Below are 12,316 nucleotides of genomic sequence, written 5' to 3' on the forward strand. Positions count from 1 at the left end.
TAACATAAGGGAATTATTAAGGAATGAATTGTTAGATTGAAAACATCCTTTTCTACATAATACAGCAATCGGAGTTTTCTGTGTAGGAGAAAGAAATAGCAACCCTGAAGTCAAACTCTGTGAAAGGACATACTTTAGGGAATTAGTCATATCTGCTTCCTTCACCCTCCCTGTAGATAGATAGCTGTATACTGGTTAGTGTGGAATCCTGTTTGGGGGGGGGGGGGTAGGGAGGAGATGCTGGGATCAACTTTTATGTACATTGTGGTTGTAGTGGTTATTTTCTAGAAAAGCTGCTCCTCAGCCATATGGCTTTCTGAGACCAAGAATGGCCACTGGAAATGGCAAACAGCGGTCTGGCTTAACTAGAAAGAAGGGTCAGCTGTTTCTCTGGCTTAACTAGAAAGAAGGGTCAGCTGTTTCTCTCCTCTGCTCCCAACAAACTGATATCTGTCAATGTAACTTTGAGCACTGTGAGGTGCCTAGAACCAATCATAAGTAATGATTCAATCAAAAAGAAGATAGGAAAAAATGCTAGTGGTGGTCTGCTTCTGGTCTCCTTTATCAGAGATCAATAGCAGGCCCTGGAATTTGTATCTGTGGCTTTAGAGAGTATTTCAAACCAGATGCTTTGAACCACATTGACTCTCTGGAAAGGTTTCAACCTGTCCTCTCCCAAGGCAATAGTTATTAGAATGCTATTTTGTTCAATCACTTGTCTCCTTTTGGAATGAGATGATAGAATTAAAAAAAACTCCATTTTTAGAGGACAAAAAGCAGATATCTAAACCACTTATGAATAAAATTATAAAACTGTTTTAACTTTGTGCCAGCAACAGATGTTCAGAGCCCAGGTTCATCTGTGGCCCACTTAATGGCTATAAACCCTGAATGCATGTGCTATAAACATTAACAGACAAATATGAATTATTTTGAGATATGGAAAACTGTTTTTAAAATTTCCAAACCTGCTTTGGAAAGTCCATAACCTATTTAATGTTATCATTTCCTGCAATATCACATGGTCATTTGTAGCAGCTTTTCTTATCACAAACCTCTATAGCAGTGGTTCTCAACCCGTGGCTGAATCAGCATACAACTGCGGCCCATGTGACATCCTCAGGGCCATACAGGTAGTATATCTATTGTGTGGATGTGGCCAACATAACACATAGAGAGCTGCAGATGCAGCCCACAATGGTAAATAGGTTGAGAACCACTGCTTTATAGCAATGGCCAGTGGCTTCTGTTCAATTGTGTAAGATAGGGGTAGTCAATAGGCAGACCGCCAGATGCTTTTGAACGGACCCTGAAAATCTTATTTACTTATTATTATCATTCTTGTTGTATTTTTAAATTATTTTCTCTGGAGTCTGGACCTTGACAAAAAATAATTGACTACCCCGGGTGTAGGAGGACCCTCCTCTTGCTCCAACTCAAAGTACTTTCTTTCTTCCCATAACCAGTTCAAAATTTGAAACAATGAAAAAGAATACTCATTGTCAGGTAGGTACTAAACTAGGCGTGGAGGGAGACAGGAAAGATTAGATTCTGTTTCAGTGTATTGGTCATGTACAGGTATACATAGCCTAACTCCTAACCTTCTTGGGTCTCATTACATAGTATTCCCTTGTGAAGAGAGAATATCTAATTTAAAATATTTGTGTGCTCTTGGGCTTGTAACATGTTTTTCCTTCCTTAAATTCTGCATGACACAAAAGTATATGGATATTTGAGAAGGAATCTGTCCCTCCCACCTATTGATGGGTGTTCAGATATTTCTAGAAGATGATGCTTGAGATATCTGCAACATTTTGGTATTTCAAGAATCCTTAAACATCACCTTTACACAGGCCCGTCCCTATCTATATAGGGTGGTGCCCTCTGCAGCCCAAGCACCTGCACCAGCCCTGTGGGGGGAGCAGCTGCTCTGCTGGGGGGGGGACTGCGCTCAAGGGCCGCGGGGGGAGGAGCTGTGGGGAGCAGCAGCAGGGCAGGGAGGCCCAGGGCAGCGCGGGGGATTAGCGGGGGCCCTGGCGCCAGCAGCAGGAGTCGGGCCCGCCCCCCCCCACTCACTGGTGGCAGCGGGAAACAGAGCGACCCGGACCCAGCCCGCTCCGCTCCCCCAGCCCTGTCGCTTGGGGGAGGGGGCTTGGAGGAAGGGGTCAGGCCCGCCCCTGCCCTCACCAGCGGCGGCAGCGGGAAGCGGAGCAACGCGGCTGGAGCCTGGTCGCTCTGCTTCCTGCCGCTGGTGAGTGCGGGGCTGGGCCCGACCCCTTCTGCCGGCTCCAGTATCCCTGCTAATCCCACAGGCTGCGTTGCTCGGGGAAGGGGGCTTGGGGGAAGGAGTGGCATGGGGGCGGATTGGAGGCGGGAAGAGGTGGGGTGGGGGTTTGGGGGGAAGGGGTCGAATGGGGGCAGGGCGGGGGCGGAGAAGAGGGGCTGGCTGCAGGATGGGGCTGGCTGCTGGAGCCAGCGCTGCATACAGCTGCCTAGGGCACCACGAAATTTACTGCCCCAAATTACTTCTGTGTATGCCTAAGGACGGCCCTACCTTTACATATATAGGAAATGACTGAAAGAACCTTTCCATTTTGTTGAAAAGTAGTTACATGTCTAAAAATCCTATTGCTGCAAATTGATGCAATAAATTCATAATCCATATACAGGGGAAAACACCACACATTTCTCTACTGTTAAACAATAGTAGATAGCATCTGTGAATAATACTTTCTCCCATCTCTAGCTGACTAAGTGAATAGTGACCTGGCCTCATTTATTCACACCTTTGTCGTCTCTTGGCTAGTCTACACAACCATACAATATAGCTGGGCATGAACTCTTCAGCACCTGGGAAACTCCAACTGGTACAGAATGGTGCAGCATGTCACCTCAACAACAGTGGCTACCACAAACACATCAGACCTGTTCTATGTTCTGTATATTGGCTTCCTATAGGATATGGAATCGAGTGGAAGGTCTCAGTTGTTATCTTCAAGGTGCTCCATGGCCAAGGCCCAAGGTATCTAAAAGACTCCCTAAAGCTCCAGTATGAACACTGTGGTCAACAATTTTGCTTTTCTGGAACAATGGAATGTTCTACAATGGGGTGAGCTCATCTGTGAAGGAGACAGCTTTCTCAGGAGCCAATCTGGCACTGTGGAATGAACTCTCACAGGAGCTGAGGATCACCAAAAACCTCACCACCTTCCACCCTCAGTGCACAGTGCATTTCTTTCGCCTTGCCTTCTCTAACATGAACATATAGGAATGTGTGTGTAAAAAATATATATAATCCAAAAGAAAACCCTCCACTGCACCTATACAGAAGAACTTATACAGAAGAGAATAGCACTGCTACTGCTTTACATAAATAAATCAGCTGATTTATGCTATCATGTCTTCCTGATCTTTTCCTTCAATCAAAAACTCCTAATGAAACCTGCTGGATTCAAAAGCCATAGCAGAAAATAAATATATAAACAGTCCTAGAGTTATTTTTTTATTAAATTATTATACAGCAGTGCTTCAAATCAATATGTCACAATTTCTGGAACTATTTAATTGCTTCTGTCCTTGAAGTTAGTTCTTATTTGTATAAAATACAGGCAAAATGTTCACCCCACAGTAACAGACAATCAGATGCTAGTATTTAAAAGATATTCTCCACATACATTATTTTGGTTTTGTAGTATATAAAACAGGGTGTTTTGTTTTTTTTAAAGCTATGACTTTTTAAAATTACATTTTGAGTTATGCAAATCCTACTTCAGGAAAATCCCTTTTCAGTTACTTCTATTTTCTCAAATATGTAAATTGTAACCATAAGGAATAATACTGTACTTTTGCAAAGGGAATGCATTGTTTGACCTTAGTTTAATGCCACATATTTTAATGATGAGGTTTTCATACCTCTGGAAAACATGTTCAAACATGTCCATTGAAAAAAACCCAAAGCTTGTCTTAAGCATTTTCAGCTGTGCTGCCCTCTGCTGATTTGCACTGCAAAATGTGTGACTGGCAACTCAATTTGCAAAGCTGTTTTATAATGTAAATCAGAAAAAAAAAAAGTTTCTTTATAGTTAGATGTTCTTTTTACAATATAATTAAACTTACTCATGTGAGATGGAAGATTATAAGGTTATCTCTTCACTAGAATTTGCATATGGCTGTTTACAGGCTCTCAAAATCATGTGGTGATCAGCTAGGGCAGGGGTTCTCAAACTGGGAGTCGGGACCCCTCAGGGGGTCATGAGGTTATTACATGGGGGGGTTGTGAGCTGTCAACCTCCACCCCAAACCCCACTTTGCCTCCAGCATTTATTATGGTGTTAAATATATAAAAAAGTGTTTTTAATTTATAGGGGTGGGGGGGTTGCACTCAGAAGCCTGCTATGTGAAAGGGGTCACCAGTAAAAAAGTTTGAGAGCCACTGAGCTAGGGTGACCAGATGTCCTGATTTTTGGGTCTTTTTCTTATATAGGCTCCTATTACCCCCCCACCCCCTGTCCCGATTTTTCACATTTGCTGTCTGGTCACCCTATGATCAGCTAACCTGTACACCATTGCCTAAAACTGATGATTTTTGCCCCTCCCCACTCCCTCAAATTGGTGGTGACACAGATTTGGAGCTGCTCTGTAATAAGCACATTTGAGCCATTGGGTGTTATAGCCCAGGACCTAGACTAAGAGTGGGAGAATTGTGTGATTCAACCCCTGGGAAAGTAAAGGCAGGAGGTGTGAGACCAGGGGGGTGCCCCCAAAATCAGAGATTCAGCTAGTCCTATAACCATGACAGGTATTTTAGCATGTTTGGATGGCCCCAAGAACTGAGTCCATGTTTACAGTACATAGAATACCTTTAAGAAGACCCTTGTATTCCTTCTAATTTTTGAAAAAAGATACTTATTAGTTCTTATTTTTTAATTATAGTTCTGGAGCCTTAACATTCCATCTCTCCTAAAAACATTTCTCTCTTTGCAGGGTGAATGCCATAGAGTTCCTGATTTTGTTTAGTTTTTTTAAATAAAGTCCTATAGGACAGGTGAAATTTTAAAGCTTCAGGACTCCATTCCATTAGCCAACACTGTTTAAAAAAATTTTCACCCTGAAAACTGAGACATCAGCTTACCAGTTTGTTTTTATTCCAACATAACACAATATATTTGTTCTGTAGGGACACTCATGAATGACAACTGCACTTCACAAAGTTGTCCTACAGGTTTGTGTAGTGTGGACGCCTGGCTGACTTACTGCTGAATCAGGTCCTAAACCATCAGCTGTTTTTCATAAATAGAATTGTTTTTAGAACTAACCTGCCACTCCTAACTGATGTGTGGCATACCCTGGTAACCTGCTGTGCCCTTCTCCTAGCCACAGGGTCAGCGTGGATGAGTCTGATTCTGCATGGTGGAAAGTAAAGCCCTGCAAAGCAGCAGTGGCTATAAATTTGCTTTGGAGAATAGGAATGTGCAGCCAGACTGCTATTCTGCCTTCTGCTCTCCATTGCTTGACAGACTCTGGAAAAAAAGATAACATAAAACTCATTGTATACTTTCAAATCAAGAAAACAGATGGGAAAATAAAAGCTGTTGTCCTCTGATGGCCACTCCTCCCCCCCTTTTTACTAAATTCTTTAGTTCTGCTGAACATAATAGCAGAGCTTAATGTAGAGTAACAGCAGTAGTCAGAAAAGTGATTGTGAAATTATATTGTGGCATATTCCATATTCATTCTCTTTTAGGGCCTGATTTCTAAAGGTTTTCAAGCTGGCCTCATTTATTGCAGGAGCAAATAATGGGTGAAAAAATGTAGGTGAAATCTGATTGCAAAAAGGGGGTATGGCACTGAAAATCTGACTCAATTTCTATTCATACAATTTACTCTGTTTACAAATCAAAAACTTTGCTTTCAAGTGTCAATTATGCAAATTGTACCTGGGATCTAAAAATTCATCTGTGTCCTTTCTGCTTCTTACATGATCACTAGTAAAAAAGATTCTCCAGATAGGATTTATGTGATGATTTTGTTGAGTAAGAATGATAAGGAGTAGAATCTAGTTCACTTTTCCACAGCTGCATTAACTTTGCAGAGATAACAGTAGTAACTTATTTTTGTCAGAGAACACAGGCCCCAATCTTGCAAGCACTTAGGCATGTGCTTAACTTTCCATCATACTTACATAGCCCTCATCTCTGTAATATCTGAACACCTCACAATCTCCAATGTGATTATCCTCACAGCACCTCTGAGAAGCAGACCATTTTACAGATGGGGAACTGAGGTACAGAGAGGCTAACCGATTTTGCCCAAGGAGGCACACAAAGTCCATGGCAGAGCAGAGACTTGAATTCAGGTCTTGCAAGTCCTAGGAAGGAGCTCTAACCAGTTGTCCATCCTTTCTCCATTGGGACTACGCCCCGTAGTAAAGTTAATTCCATGCCTGTTTGCTGGCTCAAGATTTTGATGGATCAGACTCATATATACAGAGACAACTAATAAGTAGAAAAATAAACTGCCTTATTTGCAGTTACTTCTTTGACTATAGGTACAATCTGAGTTTTAATTCAAATAACTGTCTTCTCATAATAATTTTGGGTAACAGTGAAAAAAAATTACTTAATTAAGAGTAACAATGAAAACACATCTCCAAAGAAGATGGTAACTGGCAGTAAGGACACTCATTTTGAACATGCAAATAACTGAATAGTCTCTTGATCAGTCAAGTTATTTGCTACTATCACTGGAAATTAAAGTACAAGAGATATTTATCATTGTCTAAACAGTGGATCTCCCGTATTGTGGTTTACAATATTATGTTGTTTGTAGGTTTTTGGTGGAACTTTATATACATTTTGCTTACAGCTTTACACAATGGATAATACAGATTCTGCACTTTGCATGTATTCACTGTTTTTCCTCCAGTAGTAATAGAAGTTAAAGGTTGAATTCTGTGTTGTGCAATTGTAAACCCAAGGTTACACAATTATGCCATCCCGAGGAAAGAATTAGATTGGAGGCTAGTAGGCCAGCTAGATAAGTATGCTTTCTCTTCAGAGTCAAGAATGACAGGTAGATGTATATGAGGACATTTCAAGGGATTAAAAAATGGCCTTTAGAAAAGGAACATTAGGACTTAAAATTTGACAAGCAAAATTGGATAATATACCATTAACAATTTAAAATTAAAACTTTTTAAAAACACAACTTACTTGTAATTAATGTCTCTTCCCCCCCCCCCCCCCTTATGCTGAATTTATACTGGACAATAAAAACAGATTCCTCAGTTACTCTTTCAAATTGGTATCTGATTGCATAAGGCTGCTACTGTTGGATTGCAGATCGCAAAGAGCAATGTTTAAATCTAATTTAAAAAAAGATAGCTTCAAACTGAAATAAAGGAAGCCATGCAAAATACACGCTCCTGGGTGCTTTATAAAATCTCAGCTGGGGGTATTCAATATACCAAATTTTAACCACATAATGAATAAATTACTTTATTTGGGCCTGGTGGTGCCCATGGTCTCCCAAGTGAGGAAGTAGTCCCAGTCAAGGCAATGGGAGGTTTGTGTGAGTACAGGATTACTGGTAGCGTTTGTTATTATTGTGTGGTTTATGTATGTTGATACCCCTGCTTCCTCCTGTAAAGATTAGAGAGCCTTGGCTGGGGGGGAATCCTGGGCTCAGTTTAGTCAGTGGGAGTTTTGCTACTGGTCACAAAGAGGGGTGGGGAGATCACTTCTTTACACAAGACCTGATCTTCTGTAACTGCTGCCCTCCAGCACAGTCCCCTTGTGCCCACCGGGGCAGCGTGGGGCCCTTCAGGCTGCTGCGCGGGCCCCGTGGCCCTGAAATGCACTTGCCCTGTAGCCATCTCTGGAAGGTGACTTGGTCCAGGCTGTCTGGCGTGTGAAGCTGAGCCAGGTGCACGGTTACGCCGCCAAACTTATCCAGCTGTGGTTGGGGCCCGGCTGCCGCCAGGCTGCAACCGGCTAAACTCCCCAGGCGGCGGCCGCACAGAGGGACTCGGGCCGGCTGGGGCCTTGCCCCGTTCGGGGCGCGCCGTGCAGGGAGACCCCAGCGCAGCGCCCGGGCCCCCAGCATCGCTCTGCGCCAGGGGTCAGCGGGCAGGAGCCGAGGGCTGCTGCTGGCAGGCGGGGCGGGGCGGGGACTAAGGGGCGGTGCCGGCCTTTGCACTCTGATTAGGAAGCACTTCCAGGGGCTGCGCACATGTTCGCTGCCGGGCCGGTTCCTCCTGCCATGTCGGCCCCCAAAAGAAAGAGCAGGGGGCGGCTGCCCCCCGAGAGCGGCTCCCCCAGCGTCACCCCGGAGCCGGCGGAGCGGCCCCCTGCTCTGCTGACGCTGGCTGCTGCAGACTTCTTGGAAAAAGGTACGGTGCGAGCGGCAGGCGCTCTCTCTCCAGCCAAGCGGCTGCGGCTCCCTCGCTGTGCCGGGGGCAGGAGGGGAAAGGTTGCTTGACACACCTGCTCCCAGCAAAATCGTCCTTCCTCTGTGCCTGGGGGAAGAGTTTAAACCCTGTAGAATAGTTATGGGGGGAAAGAGGATTTTCAACAATCCAGTTTGCTTTCAACTGTTTGCATTTTTGTGACTTTCCTGGACCAGTCGATTTTCATGTTGTGTTACAAGACATCAGCACAACTTTGGGGTTGTAGCATTTTAAACGCTTAAATTCAAGTAAAGCTCTGTGTGTGTGTGTATGTATGTGTATTGGGGGGAGAGGGGGTCATGCAGTTTCAAAAATTCGGTTTTTAAAAGCCCACATTTTGGTGCTACACTGCTAGACCCAACGGTGCCCTCTTCAAAAAAACAAACAAACACACAAGCAAACAAAAATGTTATGTGCCATCTGAGATGCAAGGTTGCATACAAACATTTACTATTAGTTTGTATTTATGGATCGTTTAATCAACATACACGGTGCTGTAGATCTGGTAAATTATGCAACATAAATAAGACCGTAGCTGTTCTAAAGTAAAGCTTTAACTTTGCCATTGGTGCCCCACAGGGCTCTGTTTTGATCATATGCTCGTGCAAAGGCATGCTGGCATAGATCTGAAAGGATTGGAACCAAAAGGCACATCTGCTACAATGCAACACAGTGTATATAGTATGGAATAAATATAGGCCCTAATCTTGCAGATACTCTCACATGTGAGTTATTCCCATTTATTTTAATGGGACTTATCTTATATGTAAGCATTTGCAGGATTGGAACCATATAACTGTGTTCTTCAGTGTAAAAACAGACACTAAAAGGCTTGTACAGGAGTAGGCTACCACCACTGAGGTTGGCTATACCATTAAATGGAGCTTTGGGATTTTTAAAAAATTGTGTATTTTCTGTATGCAACTCTATTTATTCAAACATAAATAACTCCACAGAAACTACTAAGTAAAGTTAAAAACTAAAACAACAAGGAGTCCGGTGGCACCTTAAAGGCTAACAGATTTATTTGGGCATTAGCTTTCGTGGGTAAAAAACCTCACTTCTTCAGTTACCCATGAAAGCTTATGCCCAAATAAATGTGTTAGTTTTTAACTTGGAGAGGAGACTAAGTAAGAAAGCAGTAATGTTAAATGATAAAAAAAAAAATAAAGTCATGCTCATTGCTCCTTTAAGAATGAAAGTATATTGTTCTGTTTTTGCTTACCCTCTTCCTGCTGCAGCAGCTCCCAATTAAACTGAACGATTCGTTAGTAGACTGAAGTAATTAAAAAAAATATTGCTCTGTTGCAGAAATATTTTCATAGAGACATGGCTCCTGGGTTGTGCTGTTCTTTTCAGTGGCCATCTGCCCACCACATTAGATATTGAAAAGATTGTGAGATTGGTAATGGGACATGCAGACCTCCTCTGTATCACTGGTTCAAATCTGGAGCAAGGTGATAGTGACCAAAAGTTATAATCTGATAGCTGTTCAGAAACCTAGCTGAATAGGACAAAACTGTCCCATCTCAAAAATAAAAAAATAAAAATAAAAATAGAGACTGAATGGCTGAAGAAACTGGCTTTCAAGGAAGATTAAGAGGAGTTGTAACCTCTTCCATCTGAGTGGTAGTCAAAAGGCAGCACATGTACTCAAGCTGCCTTGAAATTAATTGTGGCTATCTGTGCTATCTCCTCATGTGCTAAAGCCACAAAACCCACCATTATGATTCACTCTCTAGCCTTAGAATTGAATAAGTGTAGATACTGAACAGGCATACTTGTTTTTGTAGTGTAGTGAATTTTACAGCAGTGGTAATGACAATGCAACTGCTTCATGTCAGAACAGAGGAGTTTTGTTTGCAGTCTTGTCCCTCTATGTTATAAGCACTAAGTTCACTTGTTGTACAAAAGAGTGACATATTTTCTCTATTTTAGCAGATGACAAAATTCCTACAATGTACAGAAGAGTCCTTGTGCAACTAGGACTCAACAGTATGACATCAGCAAATATATGCATAGGTCGACCAGTTTTGCTTACCAGTACAGATGGAAAACAAGAGGTGAGATTTCTTTTTCTGTCTGTTAGGCTAATTTTGTGCTTGGCTAAGTGGTGGATTGGAGTTAGGTCACAAGTGGGAGATGAGTTTGGAGATTTAAAAATTCCAGTTTTGAATTCTAGTTCTCCACACAATTTAGTGCAGTTATGTGTTATACTTCAGGATTGGAAAAGCAGATGAATTGTGCATCAGGCTGTTTTTTGCAGCGTGGTGTTGAGACTTGTGCACAGCTTCTGATTGCTTTTTGCCTGGATTTAGCTAGTGCCATTTCACTCCATTTTATTTATTTTTTTTAAATAGTGAAAGGGAATGAACTCCAGACTGTTGACGATGCTCTTCCATTATCTACAGAAAAACTCTACCCTTAGTTATATATTCTCTCTCATTCACAAAATTTAAGCCTTAAATTTTTAGAAAGATTTTTAGTTCAGCCCTTAAGGAGTCCAGTGCTAATTGCCTTGCATTTTAAGTGTTTGTGGAATATTTCATTTTAACACAATCCTTAATCCCTTGTGGAGTTTGACTCAAAAGGCATGAAGGGTTTTTCACCTTTCATTAGGGAATGACAACCAAAAAAAAGCTCTTAATCACCAAGTGTGTGTGGTGTGTTTTTATTTTATTTTATTTTTTTATTTTTTTAATTTAATTTGAAACTCTCTGTAGGTCTGTACAGCTTGGCCAGTTGCAGGCTTCCCAGGAGGGAAAGTTGGCCTAAGTGGAATCACTCAGAAGAATCTGCGAGTGAAACCTGGTGAGGCAGTCACTGTCCAGCCTGTGGTTGGTGCAGTGGTGCAGGCAGAAGAAGTAGATGTGAAGCTGAGGTTTGGAATTTTTCTGTGAACATTACCTTACCTCCCAGTGTGCATACGTTCTAGAATCTGTGCGTTCTAGATCAAGTTAAGGCCTGTTGTAGGTGGATGCAGGTCCATTTTGCGTTTCAATGAGACTATTCATGTGCTTAAAGTATCGACAGGATTGGGACCTAATATTGTTTTTGGAAGTAGCATAGTACTGCCTCTTGGAACCCCTCCTGGACTGGAGACCTGTGGGATTTCTGCACTCAGAAGATTTTATGAATTGCGCTTTAGCTGAATTGACTGAAAAATTTAATATAGAATGTACCATTTATAAATTGCATATTTGTGTCTCAGTTTTCAGGAAACTGATAGGCACTTCCTGCTGTCTGGGTGCTGCAAAATGGCATTAACAGGAGTCTTGGTGATACTAAACTGAGCGGAATAGTCTGACTGGGTTTGAAGGAGCTCCTGTTCCCTAAGTTCTTTTAGTATAGTCTCAGATTCCCTACCTCCAGGAGGGGTTGAGGATAGCAGCACTGACCACTTAACTGGTTGCTTTGGGGCTTTCCAAACCCATCCTGCCCAGCTGGTATATCGAGGTGTGCTGTCTTCTTGTAGGATCAGCGTGTGTCCTTGAGGGCAATTTCCCTGAAGCTTTCCAGGAGTCTCTCTTGGGAGCCATAGAGCTGCTGAGTGCTCTCTCCCAGCAACAGTCTGGAACATCCTGCTTTAAAACCCTTATGCCACCCTTGGCCAGAGGGGCAGGGCCAGCCCTGCCCACGTTAGCTCTTCCATCCCTGTGACACTGGTATGGGGTTTGTACACCCCATCACAATTTGTTGTTGATAATCCAAAAGGAAAAATAAAATCACAAAGGGAAGCATGTCAGGATAATAGGAAATAGGAGCTAGCAGGTGTTTTATATATTTATTAGTTTCTTGACCTAATATCTCCTTTAGAAACAGAGGTTGTGCTAAGTTGGTTCAGGCAATTATTTATGACCATAAGATCAA

General features: G+C 42.5%; 2 protein-coding genes across 2 annotated transcripts in view; one reads left to right on the forward strand and one right to left on the reverse strand.

Moving 5' to 3' along the window:
• NUDT6 (nudix hydrolase 6) overlaps positions 1 to 8,103 on the reverse strand; it is a 33,620-nt gene extending 25,517 nt beyond the window's left edge. The window contains exons 1-2 of the mRNA XM_065405547.1: positions 7,863 to 8,103; positions 5,316 to 5,519 (exon numbers count right to left, since the gene is read on the reverse strand). Coding sequence (XP_065261619.1) covers positions 5,316 to 5,519; positions 7,863 to 8,103 — 445 coding nt within the window. The remainder of the gene's footprint in view (positions 1 to 5,315; positions 5,520 to 7,862) is intronic.
• A 156-nt stretch (positions 8,104 to 8,259) lies between these two features.
• Positions 8,260 to 12,316, forward strand: part of AFG2A (AFG2 AAA ATPase homolog A) — a 303,993-nt gene continuing 299,936 nt past the window's right edge. Inside the window, exons 1-3 of the mRNA XM_065405034.1 lie at positions 8,260 to 8,389; positions 10,385 to 10,509; positions 11,170 to 11,327. Of these exons, the coding sequence (XP_065261106.1) occupies positions 8,260 to 8,389; positions 10,385 to 10,509; positions 11,170 to 11,327 (413 nt within the window). The remainder of the gene's footprint in view (positions 8,390 to 10,384; positions 10,510 to 11,169; positions 11,328 to 12,316) is intronic.

This window comes from Emys orbicularis, chromosome 5 (assembly GCF_028017835.1).
Source record: "Emys orbicularis isolate rEmyOrb1 chromosome 5, rEmyOrb1.hap1, whole genome shotgun sequence".
NCBI lineage: Eukaryota > Metazoa > Chordata > Testudines > Emydidae > Emys > Emys orbicularis.